The 21,372-nt window shown below is 38.1% G+C and overlaps 1 protein-coding gene across 10 annotated transcripts in view; it reads left to right on the top strand.

The window, feature by feature from the left end:
• Positions 1–19,120, top strand: part of TPST1 (tyrosylprotein sulfotransferase 1) — a 39,196-nt gene extending 20,076 nt beyond the window's left edge. For 8 of the 10 annotated variants that reach the window (XM_063341641.1, XM_063341635.1, XM_063341643.1 and 5 more), the window contains 4 exons: positions 6,392–6,590; positions 16,140–16,190; positions 17,930–18,005; positions 19,073–19,120. In XM_063341641.1, coding sequence (XP_063197711.1) covers positions 6,392–6,590; positions 16,140–16,190; positions 17,930–17,974 — 295 coding nt within the window. In that variant the 3' untranslated portion in view covers positions 17,975–18,005; positions 19,073–19,120. The remainder of the gene's footprint in view (positions 1–6,391; positions 6,591–16,139; positions 16,191–17,929; positions 18,006–19,072) is intronic. The other 2 variants (XM_063341637.1, XM_063341642.1) reach the window with 2 other exon arrangements.
• The last annotated feature ends 2,252 nt before the right edge of the window (positions 19,121–21,372 follow it).

Here is a 21,372-nt window from a genome sequence, read left to right as displayed (position 1 = left end):
GAAATATGGAAGCTGGCTTGTCTTTATATTGAGGGGGGAAAAGTGTGAATGTTTGAATCTCTCTTCCTGTTTTTGCTACGGCAGATACATCTACCAGATTGTCTTGTTTAAGTTTCTAAAATATTGATTAAAAAGCCCTATTCCAGCAGAAGGCGTGCCCAGTTAAATTCCTTGGCTTCCGTTTTTTGAATATTCATCACTGGCCAAGTGCTTCTGAGTAAGAGGCACCTTGCACAGCAAGCAGTGTGGGCTGGGTAGAGACATGTCAAACTCGAATACAGAGTGATTCCATTTTTTTTAAAACCTGCAGTTTTGAGAGATAAAAATTGGGAAATTTTGTTTATTTAATGCCTAGGGAAATGACACTGTGGATTTTCTAATATATTGTAGGGGAATATGATTTAAAGCAAATAACAGAATTATTAGTCAGCAGCTACAAAGATAACTTAAAACTCAGATAATGGTTATATATCTACAATCTGGCGGTTTCACATCACCACTCCCACTGAAGAAACCCAGTCACCACCACTGTGTTCTCAGAGCTATCAAGAAGGCATCTCAACCCTTTCTTTTTTTTTTTTTTTTGGTATTGTTCTTTAGCAGATTGAAGCCTTCTGATAATGTTAACCTGAAGCAATGCACTGTTGTACCTGTCTGCAAGCTTTATCTGCCTGCGAACTTCTCTTTAGTTACCTCTATCATGTTACTGGCAGCTGAGGGGGGAGTAAACTTACTGACATAAATAGGGGTTGCCAAGTTCTGTTAAGTGTCCTGTAAAAATAACTATGCGTAATGCCATTTCTAGTAAAATATTACTACCTTAAAGCTTCCAGATTAGCATTTTTAAAAATTAATGGACCTCTATACTATAAAACTCGGTAGCCTTACTGAATTCGTACAGTTGCAAGCAATACTTCTGTTCAATCTGGTGGAATGGGATGTAAGGAGTTGTTCATGTCTCTAAAAATTAAGAAAATGGATTATTGAAAGTAAAATGTGGCTTCATGTTTATTTTTGAATCAAACTTTCAAAGTTAAGACAAATGAGTATGAAAATATTCTTGTGACTCTCAATTCAATCTGTTCATGGAATGCTTTATGCTTTTATTATCTCTCATGAGATGATATGTGAAAGTAATTTCTTATTTCAGAAGGCTCTGGCAATAGTGGAAAATGAACGGGGTTATTAGTGTTATGTCTCTGGTGTCTTTTAACTAATCAAATACCCTTGAAATAGGTGGTGAAATTTGTTTTTCAGTTGCAAGAGACCTTTATAATTCGATAATGATTTCAGTGACTCAGTCTTGTGAGGGCTGCAGGAAAAACAGTGAATATGAAATTCTCTTAGATGTCTGTGTTGTGTGTGTGTCTATATATATAAGATACTAATTGAAACTGTGCAGGGGGAGCTTGAGATTTCCCAATTTGATTTCCTTGTACCAGTTACAGCCTCCTGCTTTTGGCATCCCAGCTCCTCACTGCCCTCTCGTGTGCAGCAGAGCACTGCGGACGGGGACGGCTGCCTCTCCGGGGGGGCTTGCCCAGAGCAGGGGGTGACTGCCCACAAAAATGACTCTTTTCAAAGAGTTTACTGACAACTTTAGAGTCTGCCACAGCTTATCAAATTCTGACAGCTGAACAAAATACATCTTGCATCAGACTTAGTATTCCTTCCATCAGGTTGCGTTTGGCTTGTTCTCAGCTGCAGCACAATTCTTTACGGCCTCAGGTATGCATGACTGTTACGTTCTGGGTCAGGTTATAACCAACCTTGTTCTCTTATGACTTAAAATTGCTCTTTGGGCTTACTGGAGAGTGCTCTTTACAGTGCAGTTACTATCTTCTTTCAGCTGAAAACAAGAGTCAAGCAGTGGAGCTCCATATTCTGATTAGTAGCTTTCTCCCACCTGATTTTCCAAAGGATGGTGCTGGAGATCACTTCAGAGATAACCTAAGGAAATTCAAACCGCTGCTGTCTATTGCACCTCTGTCTTCTTGCAGAGCTTTGCTTTACCACATGCCCAGTATCAAGTGCTTCAGGCTGTTTCATAATAGTATATTAAAATTAGAACACTCAAATTATATTACATTTTTTACTGTCAGGAGGAGGAGATCACAAATACCAAATAATCTGTATTGAAATGTGATATGCATTTAAAAGTTACCAACACATAGGCCTAGCCTCTGGCACAGTAGGGTAAGTATGAAGATTTAGATAAAATTATTTCCCCGTTTTGTCTGCAAGGTATTAGGTAGGGTAGAAAACCTCCAAAGTCAGAGAATGAGCTACTGTTATAATCTGCAAAGGCTATGGTACTGTGTAAAGACTTAAGTAAACGCACAGAGAAACCTGTCTCAATCATCTTCTGCTCACTGTTAAGACTTTCAGATCTTTTAGACAGGCTCAGCATCCACTCCAGAGGCATGATGCCTGCTCAGGTCAGGTCCACCATAAGATGCCTGGATGTGTTTGAATTGCTGGAGGGATTTTGAAAAGAAATCCGACAAGTCTGTTGTCTTGAAATATTTAAAAACACTTTGAGAAACAGACCGCAGAATTGCTAAAAAATCTTTATAGTGATGTTATTACCCAATAACAGAAAGGGAAAGTTTAAGAATATATTTTGACTCACCTGAAATCAAAATTAACTATGTCAAATGAAATCTGTATCAGATGAATGAGGCTCTAGGTCAGGGTAAGGTGTTTTACTTTCAGTTGTACGTAGAGTTAAATTGCACATGCAGGCTGTTTCTCTTCCAGAGCTGAGCTAGCCACCCAGTGGCTTGCAGAACTCTTCAGGCAGTGAGCTGATTCCATTTTTCCCTTATTCCAGACTCAGAAACTCTTATGCAATAGTCTGTTAATAACGATATTAGATACTAGGCAGTCTGTATTTAAGATTCTGACTTCGTCTGTTCCCCTGGCTGCTTGATATGAGGAAACTGTTGGCTGCCTTACTCTCTTTCCTGCATTTGCTTAGTAATCCCTGCTTTTTCTGTTGCTCATGCAGCTCTAGCCTCAGTGTTTGTTCTATTTTACTCAGTATTTTCACCCCTTATTTTGGTTTTCATCTAGCTGCAAGGAAAAACACTGCAAGGGTTTTAAGGATGTGCACCGCAGCATTTGTAGTAGCGGGAAACCTTCTGTGGTTTGAAGTAATTGCCAACGTGGCTGTTGAAGGAATGTATTATGGCTGGACTACATGCTATAACTAGTATTGTTAATATAGCTCTTGGCATTTGCCTCCTAACTGAAAGCAGCTGTGGTGACCACTGATGCAGAGAAATGTCAACTCTTTTATAACAATTTTTATTAGGCTTATTATGGAAATAGCTGTCTAGGCAAAATTACTTCAGAATGTACTATTTTTAATACATATCTTTCATCTGATACTAGTAGAGGTGTAGAATTATTTGGGGTTAGTCCTGTGTTCCATGGTACTTTCCAGCAGTTCCAGCTGCTTTCAAAGCTGAAACTGTTCTGGTGGGTTTGCAGGGGAGCCTGGAAGCTGTGACCAGGCAGTGTTTGCCATATGTACATATAATCAAATTTGCCAGGACTTGGTACACTTCCTTGTTTTGTTCTGTTTGGTTTTTTGTATGTTTCTTTCCTCCTGTCCCCAGGCTGTCTTCCCCCTTACTCCTCCTTTGGTCTGAAGAATATTTCCCATGAATCATGTTTTACTTTTCTTCCCACCTTAACTGAAAGGACAGAAAAGGATTTAAACAGAAGACCAAATGTGGTGTAGTATATTTCTGAATCGGTGCCGAGGAGCAGATAAATGTAGTTTCCTGCTTATCTCTTCCCAGCTATTAATCACCAGGAAATGTTTCATGCTGAGCTTATTGTTAGCAAAGACTAAAATGATAGTGGGACAAAACATACACCTTTAAATGTGCTTTTACTTCAGGAAGAGGTATCCATATGTGTACTAATTTAGGGCTAATTGATATATACAGCACCCCTTGGTTTAGGGTTCCAATAAGCTATAAGCCAAGCCCATTACCTCATTGTCACAGTATTACCCTTATTTTAAGTGGTCAAATCAATCTGCAGTTCTGATGAAGGGATTTTGGGCTTGGCTGTCTCTGTCTGAGAGGGAGAGGACTGTAAATCTTAACACTTTTCAAACACATAGTGATAAATTTTTCTTGAGGGTCCCAGCCAGCGTTCTGGTTCTAAGGACTCCTGACCGTGTGGTGCTTTGTCCTCTGCCTTGACAGTTTGAGCTTCTGAAACTCAGCTCTTAACAGCTATTTTCTTACTAACTTGATGTGAAGTCAGATGCTCATCTTCTAATTAGAAGGATGAAAAAGGCAATGGCCAGGCTCTTCAGTTTGCTACACAGACTTGTGATATCAGGCCAGTAGCCTTCAGGAGGGCTGAAATTCAGTCATAACTCCCTAGTCCCCAAATCCCATTCCGAGTTCCAGCCTTCCGTTTCAGCTACTAAAAATGGTTAAAGAGAGTAAGGCTGAAAATTCTGGGGGTTGTCTTACAGTTTTTTTGTTTGTCAGGTGCTTACTCACCAGCTTCCGTTAAACACCTTTTGCAGCAATCTGTGAAGGCCCTGCTTGCCAAGACAGTTTCCCCGTGGGTGACTCTTTCCCTGTCTGGTTTGTTCTTTGTTGATTGTGTTTAAAGTACTTAAGTTACTGACCTTTCAGCATTGTATGACTAACTTCCTTCCTCTGTCCTGGAAGAATTTTAGCTATGATGACAAGTAAAAAAAGAGTAACAAGGTAAGACTGGTGTTGAGATCAAATTGAGTTAATGACTGGCAGACATGCATGCATAGCTTGTAATTTAAGGCTTTCATTGCACAGTACAATTTGCATCTGAATAGGATGCCTCTTGCTATTGATTTAATGTTTGTCTGCTGTGCAAGAATTCTTCAACCTCTTCTTGGACTCATGAGGTTAATTAGATGACTGTAATCAAACTTGTTCCTCTTGTAAGTTGACTGATGTCAGTCTTGAGTGATTTGTCTTTAGTTCAGGCTTCTGGACACAGAAACTACCAGGATTATTTCAGGAAATGTCCATGTATTTTTCTCAGAAGATGTTTTCTCATATTCTGCCTGCTGTATAGATGAAGAATTAGCTGCTTGAGAATTTATTTGAGTCTCAGTGTTCTCATTTTTTATCTTGTGTAGATACTGGTGTTACACGTTGTGCTGTTACTTTCCAGTATAACAATTTTGGTTTCTGGGTGGTAGAGCTTTTTTGAGATCAAAATTCTTCATGATGTAAATAAGGCCTGGGAAGGATTGCAGCTGCAAGTGGATGTGACGGCTGCATGCTCAGCATCAGGTTTGAGGCAGGTATAGCCAGCCAGCAGGACCTACTGCTACAGTGGCGTACCTTATGGTATTGCAATGCAGATGCATTTTCCTTTAGGCAAACTGTATATACAGACCTGATTCTTAGTCTGCCTTAAAAGAAAGGTAAACCTTGACATCCAAAATGCATGTGCGCTCTTTCTGAGTTCAGAAAGAAGTTTTAAATTACTTGCAGTGATAACTCTTGAGAGTTTTAAATTACTCAGCGTGTTCTGAGTCCTGCTGGCCTCTTTCAGAAATAAACACAGTAAAGAAGTCGTATGTCTTTTAATCTAAAAGAAGCAAGGAATGTGGGAAAAGTGATGCCAGATTTCCTCCCCTGAAAAAAAAATAACCAACAACAAAAACGCACTACAAAACTAGGGTGCAAGAATGAAAATTACTTCAGGACTGCTGATTAAATGAGCAACACATCAACTATTTTCTATATACAGTGCATATGACACTGCTATGATTATGCACTTGCCTCTAAGAACTGTGTAATGACCAAACACTCAATCAGTAAAAAGAATGAATATGAAAAATATTGTTGCAGTCCGTAGTTTTCTGTCATTTCCATAGGTCTCTCTTTTATAAAACAAAAAAGTTCAGTTGCAGTATGGGTGGGCTGGAATAAATGGCACATGGATTTTAATTTAGAATACAACTTGCAAGAGCATTTAAGATGATGAGACAGTAAATGTGGGAATACGCCAGTGGGAAAACAGCCTTTTAGGTAGGTGTGTGCATACATTTCACATTTCATTTCATTGTTCTTTGGCTTTCACTGCCGTCTTTATGTGAAGAACTTGCTTCAGTATGTTCTGTGTGGAAGCCCAGACCAGAAAGCATGCATGAATGTTATGCTAGTTATTCTTGTTTTAGCCTTATGTAGTAAAACTTCACTTCCCATCAGCTCTGTAGAAACATCAAAATTTCAGAGGGAAAGTAGAGGAAGGGGGGGGGGGGGAAAACACAACCCCAAACAAAACAAGCTAAAGGTCTTAATACTAGTGAAGAAGCAAGTATTTGTTGGCAGGCAAAATATAACCTTTCTTTCTCCCTCTACAGGGTTGAAAGATCTACCGACCAAGTAATCAAGCCAGTCAATGTGGAAGCACTGTCAAAGTGGGTTGGGAAGATACCTGCTGATGTTTTGCAAGATATGCCTGTAATTGCACCCATGCTAGCAAAACTGGGCTATGATCCATATGCCAATCCGCCAAACTACGGAAAGCCAGATCAAAAAGTTGTGGAAAACACGAGGAGGGTAAGGCATTTTTGGGTGTTTAATTATTGACCACATGGATGTGAGCTACAAAGCAGAAGTGTCTTGTGTTTTGTTTGGTTTTTTAAAGTCTGTTTCAGATGCCTTCTGATACTTAGCAATATGTTTTCCATGCTGTGAGGGGAGGAAGACTGTGGGACCTTGGGCACTGAAAGTCTGGCTCCTGCTGTTTGTCTTCAATTTGGTTTGTCTTCCTTTACCCCAACCCCAGGCTTGAGCTGTGTTCTTTGGTGTACATAGCTGAGCCTCTTGAGAATCATCCAGATAGTTGGGGAACTAGTTAGTAGTGGGAAGAAACTAGCTTTCTCATCTGGGCATCAGACTTGATGGATGAGCCCAGCTTTTTATACATGAGGGTTGGCAGAAGCTCTGTCACAAAATTATACCCCAAATGCTTGGTAGAATTTGAAAAGTGACCCATGGAAAATGGCCCAAGATGATCAAACTGTCAGATTTTTCCAATTCTTTGCTGTCCTTTGTAGAACAAACAGAAGATGGAGGAAGGTCTGGTGCTGATTAACCTAAACTTAAGGATTTTAGTCTGAATTTAATGTTGTTGGAATTTGAGTAGTTAGGCTATACAGCTGTTTATCCCTGGAGGTATCCATTGAAAAACTCATTACCATTGTTTGAAATAAGAATAATTAACTCTTTGCTGCTGTTTATTAAAAGAAGGTGACTTTTGCTGCTGCAGTAAAGCAATCAGTGGAAAAATTGATTTAAACGATTTAAAAGGACTGTCTTCTACTAGCTTTCCAATGTTAAAAAAAAACAAAACAAAACCAAAAAAACCCCAAAACAAAAAAACACAACCAAAACCTGTTTGGTATGCTGATGGGCTAGTACTAATGGAAAAAAAAATCAATTTTGTGAAGTCTCTAAATATTTTTGCATTATTTCTTTTTAGAAGCACTCTCTGGGAGACTTTCATTAAACAGTTGACCGATGTATTAAAGGATGGCAGGTTCACTATTTTAATGGTTGTTAGCTCATCATGGAAAAGATAACCCACCTTTTCTGGTGGGGTAGTGGTTAGCATTTTATAGCTTTCCTGGCACTTACTGTTTTAAAAGGCTTCCAAACAAACTATTTTGCACTCAATTCAACCCCTTTAAAAAAAAAAAAAAGTGTTCAATACTGCATCACAGAACCTTGAAACAAAATCCTCATGCACCATTCCACAAAACAGTGACTCAGATCCAAATTTGTATTGTAGTGCAACAATTTAAGGTTGGTTATCTCTTACTGATACAATTTAAACAAGTTTTTACAGTGTGGTAACCTTTCTGAGCCTGCTACCTTTTCATGTCAAGCTCAGTCCGAGTTGTAAAAATTGTGTGGATTTTGGTCACTTACTCTTGGATGAATTCTTGAAATCTATTTCAGCTCAAGATGTGAGAGAGAAATTCAGGTAATAAACAAAGCCACAAGCATACCTTAAAAAAAAAAAAACAAACAAAGCCGAATTTAAAAGACTAAAGCGTATTGAGGCTTTTTCACACAAGTGGCTTTGAAGTTCAATTGCTTTGAAGCATAATTAATTTATTAATTTTAAAAACAGCTGTGAAAAACTGGAAGTTACTGTTATAATAGATGATGCAAATATTGCAAGCATGTGGAATGCTTGTTAATACTTTGACTGCTATTTTAATTTAATAGTTTTACTTGCAGCCCAAGATAGCATTTTATTTTTTATGTAGTACCCCGTATATATATTCCTAGTCACTTGTTCTTGAAGAAAATTACTTTTGCATATATGGTTTGTATAGGTAAAATGAGGGAGATGTCCTGAATTAAGACTAAAACCCAAAAAATCAAAAGGATTAAAGATGGCTAATCTTCAAAATTTACAATATTCCTTTTGAAAATGGAAAAACGTGAGGCTTTCAAAATGTCTTGTCATTTCAAATGATGGCTCAAATCGGTGTTGGAGTTTGCATTTGGACGGTTTAATTCCTCCCCAGATGCTTTGCTTCGTTTCTTCTTGGCTGGTTCCCAGCAAGTCCCTGCTCAGACCGTTGGGTCCTCTGTCTTTCTCTGCGACTATGGAAACGTTGATGTCCTGACTTCCTAGGCTTTCAAGATTTAAGGCTTCCCAACTTCCACGCCAGTTTGCTGCTCAGGTTACCTAATTCCTGGGGCAGCAGGCTCATGTCTCTCCAAGTGCTAGGCTTCCTGCCAGCATGCATTTTGCCCAGTAAATTGCCAAAACAGGGGGCACTGAGCTTGGCCTTAAACCAAGGAAGTTTTGAAATAACTGATGTGCTGGTTGGTGATCAGTGGGAGCTGACTCACTTTTGAAAAAACGCTTTGTTTTCCCCACAGCTTTATTGTGTTTTTATTTAGAGATGGGGGACAGATATTTCGAAACACTTTAAGGTGTTTTGGAAAAGTAGTGGGGGGAAGGAGGGAGAGAGCGGGAACTGTGATATGTTAGTTTTGCCCATCAGGGATATTGCATCTGCTGCCCTTTGGGTTTCCCCTTATCTTCCATGAACGTATGCTAACTTCTTTCTTGCTGCTGCAGCTTGGACAAGAGGGAATTTAAAAAAAAAAAAAATTAAAAAAAAAATATATATATTGAGCTAGACTTTTCCAGCTTTTAGGAACTGGCACTTGGCAAGTTTAGTGTGTTGTTGCCTCTTCTTAGCTAGTGAATTTGTAAATTACTGTAGCACTGCTTTTGTTCTTGCTCTCTTTTCAAATTCCTTCACCTGGGGTAGTCTTTCAGAGTTTTGTACTGGGTATATTGTTGGAGATGAAGCTGTCCAAATAAAATCTTTCCAAAGTTACTCTCCAGTACATAATAAGAATATATATAAATCTTTTATGTAGCTGTTTATTGCTTCACTTTGTGTTTGGAAGCTGTTCTATTATATTTATGTTTGTGGTCTCTGAGAACTTCAAACTTAACACAGAACTTGAATTTTATTAATTGAAAACAGATCAAGTTTAGGCTGCTAAAGCGGAACTGCATTGTGTTAGTATAGTAACCCCTTAGAGAGACTAACTTGAAATAATGTTGAATTACCTGACATTTTCTACTCCAATACTGTCACAGTTTCTTAGTCCATTTAAAATGGCGTGAGCTAAAACTTCAGATGAAGGAACTTCCCCAACTGGCAGACAGAAAGCAATAGTAAGGGGGAAGGAGTGATTTTACTTTTTTTTTTTTTTTCCTTTTTTTTGGTGTGGTTTTGAGGGGGGGGAGTTGTTTGGTTCCTTGGGGGTTATGTAATGCTGGCTTAAATTGATTGTGGAAGTTGCAACAACAGGGTGGAAGCCCAACACCACCGAAATTACTGGCAGGGGAGATTCTGGCTCCACCTAAAGATGGAACAACACTCTGTCATCTAGTTCATTGCTATCGGATAACATTAAAAAACAAACAAATCAGTTCTTGTTGTTATGGAGAGTCCTTGTTTTGTATGATTGAAAGCATTTTTATACTGTACATACAAAATCATAAGTGGAGTGAAAATATGAAAATTGGTCAGGATGCAAAATGTGCTTGTAGCTAGAAAGCCTCTTTTGAACGCAGACAGGTCGGTATTTTATGACTAGAAGTCCGTGTATTGCCCAGTTGTAGAAGATAATTTAGAAAGATTCCAAACTTTAAACAGCACGATGTCTTTGTTCTAAAATGTGCTTAAGTGCTGCTTGTAGAACTGCATTTATACTACACTGCGCTAACCGCACTGAGCAAAATCTGTCACTTCTTGGAAAAGACTACAAAGTAGACTTCACAGTGGAAATACTGTTCAGCAATTTCAAAGCTGCTGCTGTTAGTCCTGAAGGTAAGAACCAACAGTGTAAGCATGTCTGAAATAAGGGCTAGTACTGGAGAAAAATGGAAAGGAATGGCTAGTGCAAAATATTAGCTTCCCCTATGCTTTCTAAGCAGTTCAGACCTGTTCTTGTTTTTCTTTTTTTTCCCCTCTTTTCTCCTTTTCCGTCCCCCCTGCCGGTGACTTGCCAGATGTACAGGTTAAATGTTTGGTTTTTTTTTTTCTTCAGTCTGGAAACAAAATGCTAGGGTACAGTGCTGGATTTAGAATTCGTATGTGCTTGTAGGTAATGCAAGGAAAACAATGCTCTCTGCTACATTTGGATTTTCCGCTTTGATGTTAGCTGCCCAGGACACCAAAATGGTTACGTTGGTTTTCCATGCTCCTGTAATACAGCAAAAAAAATAATGAGATGCAACCAGTGTTTCCGCTTTGTTTGTCATCTTAGTTCTGGTTTTGTTTTAGGAGGTAACAGAGTGTGAAGTTAACTTCATCTCTTCTTCTGTTGGTCTCCAGTTGCTATGTGGTGTTACGAAATAAGACATCTCTGACAGTATTTGCACTGGTGAAATACAAATCTAACACAAGTTAACAGATTTTTCTGATGTTTTCAATAACAAAGCCATTAACTTTATCTATTTTATCTTGGGCCTGACAATATTATCTTTTATGACACTATTATCTTTTATGACACTATCTTGTCTCGGTTAAAGAATGCAGAGCAGAGAGAACAAGGTCTGAATAGCATTGCGCTATTCAGCAGATCTCTGCACGTGACCTCCTCGAGAGGCGACCTTTGGTTATTCAGTGACTGCAGAATTGTGCTATCTTGTGGTTTTTCTTGTAGGGCTGCTGGTCTGGTCATTTTACTATAACAATTGCAAGGGTCCTTCCTTACAGAAACGTGACTGACTACTTTTTTGAACATTAAGGAAAATAACATCCTGTAACTAAAAGGAGTTTTCATCTGCAAATGATCCAGAAAATGCAAATAATTAAGCTATCTCAACTGGTAGCCCAATCGCTATATAATAAATTACAAAAGTGGAATCACTCCATGTTAGAAGAGTGTCTGGTATGTCCTTATCAATATTGTGAGGTTGTGTAAAAGTGTGTGTCAGCAGTTTGCCAGAATATAGCAGTAGTGGAGGACAGCTTGGAACTGCAAGACTGACTTATGCCCAGTAGAAACTGGTTTATTGTTATGATTGGCGAAGTGGTTTCCTCTCACATCTGTAACATATTACATCAGATTTTCTTTGGCACATAATTCCCACTAAATGAATTTATATGCTTGGAATACATATTCCAGTAATTTCTTTTAACTTCTTCATGAAGTTAAGTTCTTTGCCCCGGAGAGACTGAGAGATGGAAGTGTACAGAACTCTATAGAAAAAGCTATGGTTTTCATCATGACTGTTCAAATACATGTGGCTTCTTCTAATCACATCCGAAAACTGTTATCTATCTCTGGTTTATGTTCTGTTGATGGTATTTTCTGCAATAACATTTAGAGGAAAAAAAAACAGTTCTATTAACTCCTGTTTGGTGCCTGGTTTAAATTGTGGGGAAATGTCTCCTGTTGTTAAGACTCAAGATGTCTACGACAATCATGATTTCAAGACTTCGAGGTTTTAAAGACAGAAACAATCTATGATAAAGGGTGCAAAGTATATTTATACTAATGCATGAGCATAATTACTTGTGCTGTCAAAGATGTGTAATTGTGGAGGTATGCAGTAATGACGCACTGCTCAAGGTCGTGCATCTCTCCTTACACTGCTTAACTTAAGCATAAAGGCATTTGGCTTTGGGGGTGTTTTTGCTGATGCTTAAAACAAAAATTGGGGCTTTTATTTCATCTGTCTTGTGACCACAAGCAGCACAGACTTTCTCAGTGTCCTTTAAATTTGTTTAATACCCTCTTTAGTGAGCGTTTCTTCTAGCATGTGGATTCCCAGCTGCATTGTTTTCCTCCAGAGGTGCTGATACCTTTTTTTTTTTTAAACCAACTATGCATATATGTGATTAGTAAGGTGTACAGAATTACTAACAAACAAATGCAAAACTGGGTATGGTTGCAAGCTGCTTTTTTGGCAGACGTTCATAGGCCTGTCTAAAATCTTGCTCTCTGTGTTGTTCCTCCTGGGTAAATATTTACATCTCAGATGTCCCCTTTCTTGGCAGTTCCAACCAAGAGGTGAAGAACTGTGTGAGCCTTGGAAGCTACCTTAAAAGTTAAGGAAAGTGAAAGAGCAAGATGAGGGTACCTCCATGTACTGTGCAATAAAGGACTTTTTCAAGAACGGGGCTCTGTTCTGTTTTTGCCAGTGTTCCTTTTTTTTCTTTGACAATGAAACATCGGTAGCCTTGCACTCCGCAACTTTGATGTTTTGAAAATCTGCCAAGCCCAAGTACACTTAATTTCAGGCTAACTTTTTGACAAAAAGACCTATTATCTCTGTGTACTGGAACTGACCGAATAGAATGTGACTCTTTCTAAACCAGGCTTGAAAGTGGGTGAAAATGAGTGCTTTAATCTTCTATGAAGATGAATTGTAGGTTACACTTCTGAGTTACGCTTCTGTTCTTAAATTTTTCTTGTGTACTTCTCAGGGTTTTCTCAAACAACTGGATATGAAACTTGTTTTCTGATCTTGTGTTGAGAATAATGCACATTTAGTTAGACCATAAGAATGTGTTTTGTTTTTTTTTTAATAGAACAGCTCGAATACTGCCAACACTGAACAACAAACTGACACAGGCTTCAGATCCCCCCCTCCCCTTTGGAAATCCATTTGGACTTGCAAAATAATTCCCTTAGAAATGGTAAACACCATTTCTGCTCAATTTTATTGAATTCTTGCTAGACTGGAAATCATTCCAATGTCCTGCTTCTGCCATTCTCTGAATAATGTGTTTTAGACTTAGAAATTGGTCAGAAAATAATTTTGAATCTGAAACCTCTTAATTTCTTTGGCTGCAGATGGAGGCATTGTTCTTAGAATTTCTGGATTGTAGTTGATCCCTGGGTTTGGATTCAAAAGGGACCGCTTACTGTTTTTGGAACTACTTTGAACCAGTTTCTGTGCAGTCTCAATCTTGACAAAACCCGCATTCTAGATAATGTCAGTTCTGAACCAAAATTAGGCACGCTTAGGTATTAAAACTAATCTTCTTGGGCTTGTCACTGGTTAGATTTGCCTTTGTAAATTGTGATGTGTAAATTGTGATACTCATGTGAATGTAATATCAAATGCCCCTGAAACATTTTCTTATCTTTCCAGGCTATGACATTAGTGTCATTATTTTTCTTAATATCGCTGATGGATGAATACCCTTGACTACCCACTATTAAATGCTTATTAGGAGTAAATGCTGTTTCTACAAAGGGCATTACAATGATAAAGTTTTTAGAGCGTACGTACATACAGATATATAATATAAAAATTAGACCAAGTCGTAATTGAAGGAGAAGGAAAGGGGGTGGCTTCCAAAGAGACAAACGTGGGTTTGGTCACTCTGGTTCTGAATGAGTCACAATGTACCATCATCATCCATATTAACTGTTTTTAAGAATTCCCAGATGATGACTGTAGTGGTTTGCCAGAAAAGGTGAAGCCTGTCTATTTCTCCCAGCATCAGCACAAGTCTACTAAAAGATCCTGGTTTTTCTTGTGAACCTTGCCTAGGTTGTTCTGTAGCACTTTTTGATGTGATAATATTGTTGATTTGTAACTTCCATTTCTGCTCTCTAGAACGCAGACTGCATTTTAATGGCTTGGGCAAAAGCTGCAAATATGAAATACTCTCCTTCATTTATAAATATTTATAGTATATCTAGGCTCCAGTAAGCCACACGCTGAATTTTTGACCAGTGTGGCTTTCATTAAGGTTTCCATGGAAATGACAGTACCCCCTGTCTGAATATAAACGAGAGCTGTGCCTATCCTTTTGAATCAGCCTTTCTATTTTATCTAAAGCATGGAATATCGGAAGGCACAGAGTTCTCCAATGTATGCACATAACAATTCCTAGTCTCATGTTGGGACTTAGTGAAGCCTTGTTGTTTGGATATGTTTAGCCCGGTGATAACGAGTGACGAGAACTGCCAGCTCCTAAGTCCACCCCACATGAGTCACGGTTTAACGCTGCGGGGCTGTGGTGGGGTGAGGCATCTTAGGGACAGGAAACTCTGAGCTGCCTCAGCTGCAGTCCTGGGCCACTGCAGTCTATCAACTAAATGAGTACGTCTTTATTTTCTGGGCATCTATTCATAGGAAAGCGGAGAAAATGGATATTGTTAATAAGCATCCCTTGACTTCCTGAATCTTCTTCCTTTGACGCAATTTGCAAACCAGGGAGTGCAACTCCAAGCGAGGCTTTAAAGTAGACCTGTTTGAGCTCCATGGCTTTATAGAATTTTTCGAAGTAGGTTTGTGGCTTTTAATTTTTATATGATTACAGCTGCGCAAGACTACAAAGAACTAATGACATTAGGGTGTTTGGTCTTTTTGGTTCCAGTAGAAAGGATAGTAAAACTCCCAAGTATACTTCTTTTTTGGAGCAAAAAAAAAAAAAAGAAAAAAAAAGAAAACAAAACAGAATCTCTCCCCCCGCTTTGGAATGTATTCCAGTTGAATCTCAGAAGCAAACAGCTTCTAAATAGTATTCTCTAGAGGGAAGACAGTATGTTGCCAATTTATTTCCTAATTGGCAGATAGTGGAAACACTTGTTTGGTGTGGCTGTTGGTATGTTTGAGGATATTTATTGCTTGCTCTTTCTCCAAACAGTGCTGTTTTAGAGCATAATATTAATTCTGAAAAATTGGAAATCGCAGCAATGACAAAGTCTCATGAATTCAGGCTGGTAATGGGGCTGCAGTTGTAGAAATTCATTATCATAAGAGATGCTGACTAACTTTGTGACAGCCCTACTAGTAAGTGGAGCTCTTCTGTATGTGTGTATAAAGCTATTAATAGTATAGAATAGGCTATTCCAGTTCAAAGGGACCCACAACAATCATCTAGTCCAAATAAGAAAGGATTATCCCACTGAATTTTTTAGAATTTTTATTTTTTTTTACGTTTCTGTAAATGAAAAGCAAATTAATGCCTAAATGGTGTGAAAATAAGAAAGGAGATCTTAAGCCTTATCCAACCCTGTGTTCTCCCTCCAGGAGCTGGTGATTTTAGGTGTGTGGTTACATCCAGCCTGTGGGGGAAGGAGTTGGGTGTCTGATCTCATGCAGCGTGTTTGCTAAGTGAGTCAAGGTCTGACACAGCATACTTGGGGAAAATTGCTAGTAGTATATCTGCACGTATTATAATGGTATCTGTCTATCTTTAAGGATTAAAGCAAACGTACAAACCTTCCTGTTACCTGGAAATTACACCAGCTAGATATGTAGAATAAAGGGATAGATATGTGTAAAACAGGGTAGAAGGAGATGCTGACGCTCTTGTGTTGACCATTTTAACAACATGGAAGCCTAAGTTAGCATTTTCACACTTTGACTGTAGGCGCATTGTCTCGATGAACTAGGACAAAACAGAACTTTCCTCTGACAGCATAGTAAGATGGGATCAGTTGTTCAAGTGTGATACTTCTGTTTGTGTGAATGGTATGTATTTTGTACATAATGAATACTCTGACGCATCAGAAGATGTTGCATTGTGACATTTGTCAAGCTTCTTAACTATAAAATAGAAATGAGCAATATATTGTTTTTTGTTTTTCCAGGTCTACAAAGGTGAATTTCAGCTTCCTGACTTTCTTAAAGAAGTGCCCCAGGTACAGTACTGGATTAGTTTTCTTTTTGCGGGTGTTGCGGCAAGTTAGTATGCAACCAGTCTTTATAAACCACTTCTTCGTAAATTTGATTTTCTGTTAGATCATAAGAGAACAGCTGACTAGAGATAAAAGAATAGCTTGTCTGTGAGATTGGATCACCAGTGATGCAGCAGTCCCAAGCCTCTTCTGAGTGCACGTGTAACTCCAGTGTTAATAGTACGGTGCTTGTAAACCTGAGCTGACTGAATGTTGCTGTGAAACTCAAAGAAAGTTGGCTCTCTTTGTGTTGCCCAAATGGCAAAGTTTGTTACTTGTAGAGAAGCTTTATCCTTCGTTGCCTTGCATGGAAAGATTTAAAGCAAGTACAGTACAGACAGCAGAGATAAGTAATGAGGTATTTTTAGAAAGAAATAGTACTGTGTCAGACAAAACAAACAAAACCAGTTCAGCCACAGATAGTGTTGGTGTGTTGATTTAATAATCGAGTGAGCTATCGAATTCCAGATTTTACTGAGAAATCATAATCTGATACCCTTCAAATTCTATTAATTGTCATCAGCTCCCTAAGGGACCTAACCTTTGCAATAGCAGCTGAAAAAGCAAAATCTTTATCGTGGGGGTCTCAGGATGTCTTGGTACCTTGCCCCCATATGTGAGTGAGGTGTGCTTCCAACCTCATGTCCCTTCCCCATGTAGACATGATGAGAAGGGTTTGGGCTGAAACCACTAGCCTGTTGGGAGCTCAGTTTGGGAGACACCATCCCCTCCTGCTGGGCAGCTCTTCTGTGTCCGTTGAAGGAAACGGAGCAGACAAGATGGACTCGTCCCATGGAGCTGCCTTTGGAGTGCTCCCTGTCAGCAGCTTGAAGGGCTCCTCTCTGTGGGGGGGGTTATTTTTTTCCTTTCCAATGTGTAGTGAAATTAATTCTCCCTCCCATAGCCTTGCAGATTGAAGATCTGCTAATCTAGCAATGAAAAATCAGAGCACATGCTCTAGACAAGCAGCAAATAATTTAATTCACCTTTATCAGAGAAATAACAAAAATATTTGTATTTTATTGCTTAAGTTAAATATTTTCTATAAAATCAGTAGAACGTGTAGCAATTGTTTTTGTTTTCTTGGGTAAGAGCTGGTCAACTAGGCTCCATAAAAAATACCAGTGTTGGAGGCCGTATAATTGATGGTAAATGTCTAAATTTCATTTAAAGTGCTCTCTACGTTGTGCTTTGATAGAAAAACAAGAAGTGGCTCATCGCTGTTACTGTCTCAGGGTGTGTTCAAGTAAAGTGAGCTAGAAAAATACTTGGGGTTTTTCAATTCTTCCTGCACACGCAGGAGCAAAGCGTTGCAGAATTTGGAGAGAAAGCATTTTTAGGGACACTGCCTCCAGAATTGTGTATCTCTGCTTGCATTGGTTTAGATTTCTACTCAATTCCCCGTCCTTAATGATACATACAGTACAGAAGTTTATTTAGGGTGTAAGTAGCCTATCAAAAGTAAAATAATTTGCAGTGTCTTTACTTTTAGAAGAAGAAAAACACAACTAATGGGCACAAGCTTTCTTGGCTTTGTATCCCCAACAGTAGGAAAGGGCTCTGTGATTGTGACTTTGTTAGATACAGAGGTTGAGGAATATACGGGAGAATCTGCCACATGCAAACAAAGCATTTTGACTTATTCCATTCATTCAAACGAAAATTAATTGATTAAAAAGGAAAACTGGTTTCTTTTGTTCCAGCCAAAGAAGACAGTAGAAAGGAAGTCTCGTGGCAAGATAAAATGAACATGGATCAGTAAAGTCAAATAGCCGTAGTGTCTGTTTCGTGTTTTCAGAATATAACTTTTTGCTGTGGACACCAAACCTTTCTGATAAATCTCTGTGATCTCTAATGTGGGCTTTGCTCTCTTACTGGATGTTTGCCTGCTCTCACCCTTGGAACAGTTAGTGCTCATGCTTTGCGAGTTGTGCTCAGCTAATAGAAAACCATTAAGAACCTGGCATCACGCAGCTACGTGTGCTGTTGCTCACAGCATTGTTCACTCTCAACTGCTGGCCAAAATGTCTCTGCAGCTTAGCGGCAAGACAACTCTTGAAATGTGTGCTGCTTAAAAGTTCTTGTCAGCAAATTGTATGGAGAAAGTGTGCTGTAGTTACTTCTAATGCTTTCAAACGCAATTACTGTGGTTATTTCACGATTATCTACAACCATACAGATACAGTTGCAGCATATATGGCTGCAGGCATAGAGTGTGTCAGAATGGAAGGAAATTAAATAGTGCTGATAAGGAATTCTGGAAAATGCAGGGAGATGAGCTGTCTTTAAAGTTTGACACACTGTATAGACAGTGTGCTAGCAAAATAAATTATCCTTGATCTGCATTTATCTAACAAATGATCCTTGATTGCCTACAGTATCTGTTAGTTAAATTATGCCATCTGTATATTCCAATTATCTTGTGATACATCAAAAGAACTTGGTCCCCTATTTCTAGTAAATGTCCTCTTTCAATCCATACGACAGACAGGGAGGTTTCAAATGAGACTCTGCTAAATTTCAGGAGGTGGATTTATACAGTTAGCACGGTATGATTACATTATTTGCCAAACTCTGAGCAGACTTATCCAAAGTAAAGAAAGATCATCTAAAAAACAAAAATAAGCTTTGTGAAATAGTAAGAGAATATTGCTTAAACCATAAAAACTGATGCTGGAGTTGAAATTGATGCTGATAGTGTTCTCCTTTAGTATTATACTAAAGGTGAAATTAACATAATGTAAGTATACAGCTAGTTGGTTTTGAGTACAAACACTGGTGCTGATAATGGTATCTTTTCCTCTAATGTAAAATAGCTAATTTCATTTTAATTATTTACTTGACAGACTGAACCTATGGAATAGAAGATACAATGGATATTTCTTGCACAGAAGGTAATAAAAGAGCGTGCAGTCCTGATCACCTGCTCTTCTTGGTTTAGTTAAGGTCTTTTTTTTAAGCTTACGTAACTCCATGTGAGATTTCGGGTAATAAAAATATGATGATACAGATCTTGATTCAGAATTGGTAAAAATCACATTGAGGTCAATCCTAGTGGTAAGAGCTACAAAGGCATAGCTTCACGTGCTTTAAGACTCACAGTGCAGCTCTACATGGCTCATCAGAGTTTGCTGTATTTGCTATGCTATTGGATTGTCAGCACTATTTTAGAGCTTGAAATAGAAAGGAACACATAAAACTACCACTACTCATCCTGGCATTCTTTAGCAGAGTTTCTTGTTCGTTTTCATATTTGTGTGTGTTTCAGTACGACGGCATATTTGCACAACAGATTCAGGTCCTCATTGTAACAAAACAGCGAAGCTTTAAAGATGACTCTTAATCGCCTTTGTCTTTTGTTTTTTTAAGTCAATTGCCCTTTCTAGATAGAGGAAACTGCTAAAGATGAGCTGATTTGTAGAATTTGCTTTTAATATGTTCCATAGCCAGTATTTTCAATAAACTGCATTTTAGTTGTTGAATGAACAATGGCAAGATTGTGCAGGGAACTCAGTAAATTCCAGACTAGTTAACAAATGAACGGTGCACGATTTACTGTATTATTCCAGGATTTTTTTTCTTGCGAACCGCGTTATCAAATGTTCTAGCTTGACAACAAAAGATGGCAAAATGCATCCAGTTTAAATATAGCCAAAAGCCACATGCCATATACAAATACACTCGCTCTAGATATTTATTAAGTGGCCATAAATATAGCACGCTCTATAGCCCTAAATATAGCCAGAAAGCATCATACCAATTAGAAATAATGGATATAAAAGTTTTCAAAAGGTTAATCGCTGGCCTTTATTCTGAAATCGATAGAGAAACCATAATCTTTTCATGTAGTCAATGTTAAAACGACTAAAACATCTACTTCATGTTGCCACTTAGCTCTTGGAAAAATGTATTTAAAGCTACAATATTTCTGTCTAAAGCTGCTGTCCAGTTTCTGAGAAACCAAACTGTTAATTTCCCAGCAGTAACTATCACTGGTACATTGTAATGAAAGAGACACTTCCAGCATGTAAATGCAGCCCACTTCCACCAGGATTCTGAATGTAAGTGGAAATTCAGAGGTATTTTTTTCTTACATCTAAATATGCTCCAAGAAGTAACTCTACCGATAAACGGCAGAAAAAGCAGCCACATTCCTTACAGGAAGTTTTCAGGGCTGTGGTTAGTCTTGGCAGTGACTTTTCACCTACTGAGATAAGATTAATTATGCATTTACAAGATGTATTTGTGCATTTACAAATATGTATTTACAAGACGTTGTCAAGGATAAAACCAGAATGTTACACTGAAAGCTCAAACATAACTTAATTTTTCTTTTTCTTTAGAAAAAAGACTGCTGCCTTTTCGATGGAAACGATCTTACAAGGACTGTCCTGCTGAGATCAGTGAGGTGTACTGCTCATGGCCTGCTTTTTTCAGAATCTTCTCCCCCATTTCTTTCATACTGTTTTTGTTCAAAATTTTGCTGTTGTGAGCGCATGTAAACCTGTTTAAAAACAAAAAAAACCCACAAAAGCAAAAAATCACTGATGTTAATGTAGAATTGTATTACATTCGCACAAGTATTTTTTTTAAGGTTTTAAAAAGCGCAAAGCAATGCCTGTCTCCAAAATTGCTATTCTGTCTTAATTACAAAACTCCATCTTCAAAGATTTTTTTTTTTTTTTTCCTATAGCAGTTTGGTTTTAAATGTATGAAGCTTTCAAAAGAGTGGTCTGTGCTTGTCCTAAAAGATTTTTGGTGGAACAGTTGTTTGTTTTATTCACATGTGGAAATTGTTAAATATCTTTTATTTAAAAAAAAAAGTTGATAAATTACATGTACAATTACAATTCAATGATCTTTTGTATTTTATTTTTCAAAATAAATGCTTTAAATGTGATTTATTATTATTATTATTAATGTCTTGGCTCAGTTAAGATTTAAATAATTCAAAGTATTGATGGAAGGTACGACCTAATGGCCTGGGTTTGGATCTCTCTTTGAAATTTGCAGTTGAATGCATTTTGCTTGTTTCTAAGAGCTGGGTGGTGAGGAAAAAGTAAGAGTATCCTACTGAGAGGTAGAAAAGAGTAATGTGAGATTTGTTTAATGCAGCAAAAAGTAGGTAATTTTTAGTCTACTGAAT

Source organism: Chroicocephalus ridibundus, chromosome 7, assembly GCF_963924245.1.
Source record: "Chroicocephalus ridibundus chromosome 7, bChrRid1.1, whole genome shotgun sequence".
NCBI lineage: Eukaryota > Metazoa > Chordata > Aves > Charadriiformes > Laridae > Chroicocephalus > Chroicocephalus ridibundus.
Note: the sequence above shows the minus strand (reverse complement) of the source record. Positions and strands in the feature narration are given on the sequence as shown.